This window comes from Mauremys reevesii, linkage group 5, assembly GCF_016161935.1.
Source record: "Mauremys reevesii isolate NIE-2019 linkage group 5, ASM1616193v1, whole genome shotgun sequence".
Taxonomy (NCBI): domain Eukaryota; kingdom Metazoa; phylum Chordata; order Testudines; family Geoemydidae; genus Mauremys; species Mauremys reevesii.
Genome location: NC_052627.1, coordinates 131,521,416 through 131,530,871, shown reverse-complemented (window position 1 = coordinate 131,530,871; position 9,456 = coordinate 131,521,416). Strand labels below are relative to the sequence as shown.

At 45.7% G+C, this 9,456-nt stretch overlaps 1 protein-coding gene across 1 annotated transcript; it reads left to right on the top strand.

Moving 5' to 3' along the window:
• The first annotated feature begins 630 nt into the window (after window positions 1–630).
• LOC120406882 (maestro heat-like repeat-containing protein family member 2B) lies at window positions 631–6,609 on the top strand. The gene is made up of 5 exons (XM_039542057.1): window positions 631–686; window positions 1,134–1,327; window positions 4,388–4,525; window positions 4,732–4,843; window positions 6,556–6,609. The coding sequence occupies exons 2-5, from the start codon at window positions 1,254–1,256 to the stop codon at window positions 6,607–6,609; spliced, it is 378 nt and encodes a 125-aa protein (XP_039397991.1). The 5' UTR covers window positions 631–686; window positions 1,134–1,253.
• The last annotated feature ends 2,847 nt before the right edge of the window (window positions 6,610–9,456 follow it).

Here is a 9,456-nt window from a genome sequence, read left to right as displayed (position 1 = left end):
CAGTGCCACATGTCCTAGAGGGAATGAACAGAACAGGTAACTGTCAAATGATCCATCCCCTGTTGCCCAGTCCCAGCTTCTGGCAAACAGAGGGTAGGGACACCCTTTGTGAAGGGGAACTAGGATGGCCATGAATATTCGTTCTCATAATTGTATGTCCAGTTAGTAGAAATGTGGCTTTTCTTTCATCCACTTGCCTTCCAAACCCTGGATCTTTGGGAGCCACATGCTCAGGATTCCATATTTACTGGGAAGTGGGAAAACAGGAACTGAGATTGGCGCTCTGTGTCCTGTCCTTCGGAAGTCTAGTATTAATGGTTAGGCTGCAGTAAGACTAGGTCACTTAACCTAGTTCTGTAACTGGAAACTCAATATTTAAACAGGAGGAGCGTTAAAGGAGGACAGTGCTCCTAACTTTCTCCTCATAGGCAAGGAGAAAAGTTGGTCTTTACTTAAATAGGACGCATTCAGTCTGAGCCACAAAAGTGTCCAGGGGTCACATGTAACTTCTGTTAAATTGCAGTTACACCAGTGAGCTGTGGAGATCTCTGGGGGGAGACCCCTTGCTTGCCACTCAGGTCCTACAGGTCCTAATAGAAAAAATAAAGACGTCAACAAGCCAAGAAGAAAGCATCACCTCAGAGACTGAAACTGACAGGCATTTGGCAGCTGCTGAACCTCTCTCAGTAAGTTAGATGACAGACACGCCTTTCAGGCTTTCCTCTGCCCTGTGACAATCCTGCTGATGGAAAGCTAGAAGTGTGGTAGAATATTGCTGTGTGGGCACTTCTCCTCTGATGTACTGTTTCCCTGAGTCCAGCTCTGCTGTCTGTGGAACAAATACGCAGTTTTAGAGTATGTGGCTGATTTACTTAATAACATCTGGCAATTAGAGAGTCTTTGAACCAGGTTGCTCACAGTGCTTTGCAAATATTCCTTAGGACTCACAACATGCCTTGGTAGGTCATACACATTTTTACAGATGTGGGAAACTGAGCCATGAGTTAAGGGAGTTGCTTGCAGTCATTCAAGTTACCGGCAGAAGTGAAAATTCAGTACAGCAGATATCAGAAGGGGAGAGAGGGTGATGGTGTTGGGAGATCTCCTCATTTTTTACCATGCTCTCCTTTCAGGCAACATGTGCCATCTCTGAGGTGGTGTCAGCACAGCAGTCGAGCAAAGCTGTGCAGGAGCTGCTCCCAGAGTTGTTTCCTGTTCTCCTGCAGCAGGTCAGCCGAACCTCAGGACAAAAGATGCCTTTGCCAAGGATAAGCAGCTGGAGCCTATTCCAAAAAGACCAACAACATACTGAGGGCAACCCTTGCCGGTAATTAGAAGGAAGGGAGAGAAACAAAGAATTCCAATAGAGTTGTGTGACACTCCCCAGGAATTTCCAGGGTTATGAGGCACCTTACCATTGCCTGCCCTTAGAGTGAGGAAATCTTGTCTGTGTCTGCTGTGGGTCAGTTCCTAAAATGACCAGGCTCTGGCAAAACAAGCACTGCCATCCAGGCCTCCTCAGACCCCAGTCTCTTTGTACAGGTTAGTGATAGGCACACACCAACCCCGAGTCTTCTGACTGCTCCGTATAGTGTCCAGACCTTTATCCACTGAACACCCACAGAATTACGGGCGTGCTGTTCCTATGGAACAGTACACACCAGTTTACTTCTTATACTTTAGACTCTGTACTTTATACTTTATTACTTATACTCTATAGTGCAAAACACACAGCACTTAGATATATTTATAGTGCAAACAAGAACAGAGATGGTCAAAGAACAGAATTTCCAGTGACAGTGAGTAAGAATGCAAGCAAAAAATGGTTACATGTCAAATGAAATCATAACATGGTCCTAGAGACTAAACTTAACCAACAGGTTAACCTCCTGTCTAAAGATGTTTCTCACCCAACGTTCTCAACCAAGCCTGATAGTGACCCCGCTGTCCGTCTCGCTGTCCATCTACTTCCTAAGTGAAAGATGCCAGGGTGTCTTCTTTGTCCCCAAATATACTAGAGCAAACCTTTGAGGTGTACCCCAAAATTGGGTCCCCACTCCCTGTCTCCTTCCTGTTACTTTTCTTTCTTTGAAGTTCTCACAGTCCTGAACTGAATGTGAACCCTACATGCTTAATTTACATGTAAACAAACAGATGGAGAAACATTTCTTGCCTTAAAGAAAACCATTTTTTCACCTTTCCTGGTGACTAGTCCCTAGACACAGATCATAAGAATGTAATTTTCAATGCATAGACATGGCTCTTTACACAGCATCTGTAGATGTGTTTCACAATGATATTGGTGACATGAGCTTTTATTTGAGACTCATATGGCAATCTTTTAGTGATCTTTTAGCCCCTTAAACCACTGACTCACTCTGGGAATGTCCGCCTCTGCAACTTCCTCTGTAATTTTAACTGCGGGGTCCAGATTAACTGGCTGGTGCCACGTAACCTATACTCAGGTATGCTCAGGGTGACTCTGAAGAAACTTCCAGAATCATGCAGTCCATGATCTCCCCCACAGTTTGAGTATGTGGCCTTACCAGTAAGTGGTCCAATCTTTCAATTTCTATGCAAATGCACAGAGGCCTAATCCCTCAATCCATCTTTGAACTCTCCATTTCTGGCAGTACTTTTCTGTGGACAGGCCCCACCTCGTCCAGCATGGCTGCCTTAATCACGTCCTAATCTCTTGCCCGCTAATCACTAAGAGCCATATATGTGCTTCCCCGGTTAAATGGGGTGTCAGTCGAAAGGCCCACATTGTTCTGTCCTTGTGAGGTCTCACCGCTGCTCCTTTAAGAGTAACCAAAACCAGATCAGGGTTGTTCGCAGGTCCCATTTTACAGAGTCTGATCTCCTGTGCCTGGTTTCCATTTCCTGTCACAGGACTTGCCAGACTTTGGAGGAGTTGTTGCCAGACCTGGGCTTGTTCCTGTATAAATTCCTGAAGGCTCTTTTGCTGTTAAACCTACCAGGCAAGCAAAGGCTGTTTTTCTGCCTGGTGGGATTGTTAGAAGGTCTGTGGGGTCTTCTACACCAGCAGTTCTCAACCGGGCCGGTTTTAGGGGGTCCGCCAAGCAGGGCTGGCAGTAGACTAGCTGGGGCTTAGGGCAGAAAGCTGAATCTCTGAGCCCAGCCAGGCTGGAGCCCTGAGGCCCAGCACCTGCACTAAAGCCCCAGCCCCTGCACCCTGTGGAGTTAAAATCTAGAGCCAGGAGCCCCAAACTCTGATGCCTGGCAGGGCAGAGGCCTGGGAGTGGGCCATGGAGTATTTATAGCTTGTTGAGGTGAGAGGAGGCTCAGAAACAGAAAGGTTGAGAACCCCTGTTCTAGACTTCTCCTTGCTGCTTCACCACCCATTTCAGTGTGTTCCCTCCATCACCTGGACTGCCAGACCTCTACCCCGGCTTCTCCAGCAGGCTCTCTATTTGCATAGATAACAGGGAAATCCCTGATGAGCCCCAGCTGTGACAGAGAGGGTGTTGCACCCCCACATCTTCTACAAACACAGACCACGTTGAGACTTTCTTGCTTGTAAACACCAACGTGAAGTCTATTTAATCCCCCTACCAATACATAGCACCTTTATCTTGTATCTCAACTTTCTAAACTCTTCTCCAAAATGGGGGGAAGGTGTTTCCACTCAGAGAGCTCACTTTGTCAGGCTCTCCCAGCTTTTTGTCTTTCTGTTTCTCTTTGGGTGACCAGACAGCAAGTGTGAAAAATCAGGACAGGGGGTGGGTGGTAATAGGCACCTGTATAAGAAAAAGCCCCAAATATCGGGATATCTGGTCACCCAAGTTTCTTTCTCTGTCTGTTCCCCTCAAAGGGCTCCTGCCCATGTCCTTTTATACAGTTTCCCTGTTAATGGAATGATTGGTTCCATGACTCACTAGCCCCAATCTGACCTCGTAATCAGCTACACCTCTGTCCAATTAGGCTTTCTGTAAGGAACTGAATTAGTACTAATAGTGACCAGAGTGCTGACTCAAGTGCATACCCTCAGCACTCTGTCACCTCATATCTGGAGATACAACCCCAAAATATCCACTAATGATCACCACATTCTATGCCCCCCAGTTTTTGGGTCCTGATCGTGTATCTTTTTTATATCCTTGTACTCTGCTAGTATCCATACTCCTTGCAGAAAGTGAAAAATGACTGCAAAATTTTGTCCCTAGCAAAACTAGTTATATGAGATGTATTAGACAGAAACATACCTCCTGGCATCAAGTCCTTCCAGGGACACTGGTGTCCAGGATATTGCCAGTGGATGAACTGTCGATGAACAGCAGACCTGACAAGTAACCTGGGCTTCCTGACTCTGTTCAGGCTGCACCTTCCTACCGATTGCTGCAGTTCTGTGCCTCTCTTTCCCCAGGTTTTCTGTCCAAGCGTTAGAATCTGTGCTTTCCAAAGCTAGGAATGAGAGACTGGTGAGAGTGCTTGGGACGCAGAAAACATGGATTCTGCTTGAAAACCCCCAGACTCACCATGAGGGAGTGTGTCTGCTGGTGAGGTAAGAGATCTAAGAGGCATGATTTTATCCTTGGGAATCAGTAGCAAATAGAGTGGCTGAGAGGGAACCTCCAGTTTATAGCTTTGTGGGGGGTGCCCTGGGTGGAAACACACAGCTCCCACCCATAGATATCAGAGCTGTCTGCTCAGAGCAGCGGAGTTTTTGAAGTGTGCAATCGACCCCATAAGTGGTTTTTTGCCTTCCAGTGGTCTGCTAAGATTTGGACTAATAACCCTTGAGATCATCCAGAGCCTCCTCCCCTGGGTGAATTCCCCAATGGAAAACTTCCGAATCACCGGCACAGCTTTCCTTGCCCAGGTAAGACACAGGGCTCCGAAGAGCAGTTTCACCATTAGACCACTGTCTGTTTGCCTTTCTTTTAAGGAGTTGTACAGTTCAGTTCATAGGAGTAACTGTCATTTTAGATAGTAGACTGGTTCCCCCTTTATATGGAAACCTGACAAGGAACTTCATTCTACCTTTCGGAGTCATTCTCTCGCTGATATTTGTATTGCTGTCATTGCCTATACTAGCTACACAACCACAGGTGCTGGCTGAGAGAGATACAGACAGAGTTTGAAGTACTGGACCTCTTCTGCCAAGTCCCAGTGCTGATACTAACCAACAGCTCCTGGTTTTGGTTTCACTCAGCAGATCTTCGGAATGAACCTAGTGTCCTAATACTATAAAACAAGCAACATACAAATACATTCACATCTGTCTTAGGTTCTCATGACTATTGTATCTGAGTACCTCAAAACTCATTTATGTATGTATGTATCCCCACAACACTCCTGGGAGGTAGGGAAGCACTATTATTCCTATTTTACAGGCAGGGAGCTGATGCACAGAAGGGCTAAGTGATTTGCCAAGGTCACCCAGGAAGTCTTTGAGGGAGCAGGAATTTGAACCTGGGTCTCCTAAGTCCTAGACAAGTGTGTTAACTGCTGGACCATCCTCCCTTTCTACAGCCCTCTTCTAACATCTGCATCATATTTCCACTTATGCTAAGTAACTATCTTAGGGGCTCATCTGGTTCTAAGGAAAACAATCGATCTGTGTCTGGGATGGGCTGTTCCTGGGCTTTGAGGCTCCTTACAAGAGGCCCCATGGTCCTACTGCACCCTGCCCCAGGAAAAGAGCCACAAATCTGGGTCTGTCTAGAGAGGCCTCATGAGAGCAGCCAATCGGAGCCCATCAGGCTCAGCTAAAAGGAGCTGCAGGGCCTTAGCAGGTCAGTTCCTGCCAGGAACTGGAGGGCAAGAAACGATGCTGCTCTCTGGCCACAGAAATTCCAGGGATTGCCAGAGTTTGATTCTGGCAGCATTTGCTTAAGTTGGGTTTGCAGGAAGAGAGTCCTTAAGAACTTGAACCTTGAGGTGAGGGTGAAGCTAAAAGTGGCTGGTAGGAAAAAGCAACAATGAACTGAAATCAAGCGGTGCCTAACTACTGTTTACAGGGTCCATGGTTTTGAACTCAGAGTTATGGGCAGGCCTTGGATCCCCTACCACTTACAGTGGCATAAGCCCCAGGAAGGGGACAATGCTTACGGAGAGCTTGAACAAAGAGCAGAATTTCAAGGACCCAGAGTTGGGGCTGGAGACCCTAGTGAGGGCAATGGGACTGTTCTTGACTAGCCCAGAAGGGGTTCATTTGGACTTTGGGACTTAGCCAGAGGCCTGAGCCACAGAAGACTCACTGAGGTCAGCTGGCAGGGTGCACCAGGGGTGAGAAAAGGACTGTGGTACCAGACCTGGCCACTAAGGGGCTCTCAAGAGGTGAGTGGATCCCTATTATAGTGCCCAAAAGGAAAGCTGCATGTTTTCAAGACATTTCTCATTTGTGTGGAATGATAAAGTTAGTGTGTTATGTGCCACGTATCAGAGGGGTAGCCATATTAGTCTGTATCCACAAGACTGTGGCTATAGGAGGACTCCTTGTTGTTTTTAGTGTATTCTATGCCGGCTCAAATTCTATTCCCAATCTTAAGGATCATATTGGTGCTAATGGACATGTTGATTTTATTTCAGCTAATGACTGATCCCATGCTCAGGGAGAAGAAGTTGCTTAAGAGTGTCTTATGATCTTGGAAGAAAGGTCACAGGATAGGAACAGCATTGTCCGTCAGATGGCTGTAAGAGGCCTGGGAAATATAGTCGATGGGGCGCCTGTGAAGGTATGAGAGAATACTGAATAGGATGCAACATAAGTAGAGAATCCAAGGGAAATAATTGCTCAGAGTTTACAGAGGTTGCACACAATGCACTAGGCCAAATTCTGCTCTCTCCCATACCCTAGTCACCTTTTTTGCAGTCAATACAGAGCAAGCTGGATCCTTTGGTAAACTGGGCATAAGCAAACAATGTGCACTTTAATGTAACCATATGTAAATGTATACATCTAGGAACAAAAAATGCAGGCCATACTTACAGGACGGGAGTCTCTATCCCAGGGAACAATGATGCTGAGAAAAAACTTGAGCCATGGCAGATAATCAGTTGAACATAAGCTCCCAATGCAAAGTTGTGGCCAAAAGGATTGAAATGATCCTTGGAGGCATAAATAGAGGAATCTTGAAGAAGAGTAAAGAAGTTATTTTCCCTCTGAATATGGCACTCATGTGAGTGCTGCTGGAATGCTGTGTCCAGATCAGATGTCCACAATTCAAGAAGGATGCTGATAAATTAGAGAGGATTCAGAGAAGAGTCACAAGAACTATCAAAGGATTGGAAAATATACCTTTAGTGATAGACTCAAGGAGCTCAATCTATTTAGCTTTACAAAGAGAAGGTTAAGGAGTGACTTGAGGACAGTCTATAACTACTCACATGGGGAACAAATTTTGATAATGGGTTCTTCACATTAGCAAACAATGGTATAACAAGATTCAATGGAGAAAAAGGAAGCTAGATTAATTCAGACTGGTAATAAGGCGTACATTTTTAATAGTAATTTTAATTAATCATTGGAACAATTTACCAAAAGTTGTTGTGGTGGATTTTCGGTCACTAGCAATTTTAAAATCAAGATTGGATGTTTTTCTAAAAGATGTACTCTAGTTCAGAGACTATTTCGGAGAAGTTCTATGTTATGCAGGAGGTCAGACCGGATAATCACAATGAACCCTTTTGGCCTTGGAATCTAAGTAACTAGAAATCTAATAATAGGATTATGCACGTGTATTATGTTACCGAGTTTGGCTCATTGTAGTTAGCACCTGGTCTGAAATATAGCTATAGATCTCAGGAGGGAGAGAGGGTTGATGAAATTCCCACAGCTTCATAACTGCTAAAGAAAAGTTCTTAGAAGTGTGATCAGTGATAAGTTTTCTTTAATGTCGTATGTTTGTACAGGTGAAAAAATACAAGAAGTTTCTTCTGGACATACTGATCGGGCCTTACATGACGTTTTCAGTTCTGAAGTGATTGGTGAGAGCATGAAAGCACTGGCCAAAGTCCTGAAGGAGCTGAAAGAGAAGGACATTGGTTCTTCCTTCAAAGACCTCACCGAACAGATCCGGGCCTACTTTGACGATGTATGTGAACAGAACTCTCCAACCCCAGTTCAACCGATCTTGATTAGACTCGATTTACGATGTGTGATGTGGACTCCCTGGGCATTGCTCATGTCAGAGTGCAGAGATTTTAGGCCCCAGGGAAGGGAAGTATTTTATGGAGGAGGAGAACATTAGGAGGACGGGTATGACATCCCTGCTCCCACAGTCTCACCCTTCTGTTCTTGATTGCCACTGAGAACCTCAAAGAAAGTCTGAATACTAGATTAGGTAGCTAGATAACCATGAAAAGGGGGTTACAGAGTGCAATAGAAAGTGTTGGGCCTGCTCTATACCGTTTTTATGTGAGAGGGTTGGAATGATAATTCTGTTTTGCAGAGAATTTTTGAGATTTCAAATTTTGGTTTTGTTCCTATTTGTGGAACCCTCCCCAAACTTCAGAACTCCTTGTGAAACAGAATTACTATTCACAACCTAGCTCTGTTGGAAGCCTTGGCCCGGGGCAGTCTGCTCTCAGACTATCCTGGTGCTGGGAACCCAGGAAACTCTGGGAGCTAGAGGTGCCATGGAGTTGCAAATTTGAGAGCTAGGACCCCAGGGTCATAGAATTGGAAGGGACCTCAGGAGGTCATCTAGTCCAACCTCTGCTCAAAGCAGGACCAATCCTCAGCTTTTATCCCAGTTCCCAAAATGGCCCCCAGGGACTGAACTCACAACCCTGGGTTTAGCAGGCCAATGCTCAAACCACTGAGCTATCCTTCCCCAAAGCTGGGAGCCTGAAGCCTATGATCCCAGTCAGCCTGCTAGATTGGCTGCCAAGGAGCTGGATGGGTGTACTGAGAAGACACCAGGCAGGTTTCTAAGGACCCTGCCTGGCTTCTGGAGGAATTTCATCAAAATTGAACTGTCTCTAAAATATATTCATGAATCAGAAAATTCGAATAAAAATTGGTTAATTAAAGTTTATCTGACTAGCTGTAGTTGCAATCACTCTACTTTAGCGTAGAAGAGACGGCTGTGTGAGGTGCGTGATGGGATTGTCCCTTACTTACCAAGTTGTGGGGCTTTCTTGGCTGTAGGAGAATGATGGTCTTCGCTCAGTGGCCTTTGTCCTATTTGGCATCCTGGCTCAGTTGACAAAGAAAAATGGAAGGCCTATTTCGCTGAGCAGGTTCGAAAGAGCTGGGTCATACTTCTGCTGCACCTGCAAGACCCAAGCCCCGAGGTTTCAATGGTAAGACCAACAGTGACTTATTTACTAAGGCAAAGGAATCTTCCTCCCAGTGCCAGGGGAGCACTGCTATTCCTGCTTGTTGTGGAGGCCCAAATTCTCCCCTCAGTTCATTGCCCTCCTGCTGAGTCACTTCCAGCCAGGTTGGTCCATGGCTGCCTCACCAGAATCCAGGATAGGTCATGG

Bases quoted from the DNA above. Each gene is read 5' to 3' on its own strand.
- LOC120406882 (XM_039542057.1), top strand. From the start codon at position 1,254: ATGCCTTTGCCAAGGATAAGCAGCTGGAGCCTATTCCAAAAAGACCAA. The intron at 1,328-4,387 runs GTAATTAGAAGG...CTCTTTCCCCAG, and splicing joins ACTGAGGGCAACCCTTGCCG to GTTTTCTGTCCAAGCGTTAG. The intron at 4,844-6,555 runs GTAAGACACAGG...ATTTTATTTCAG, and splicing joins GCACAGCTTTCCTTGCCCAG to CTAATGACTGATCCCATGCT.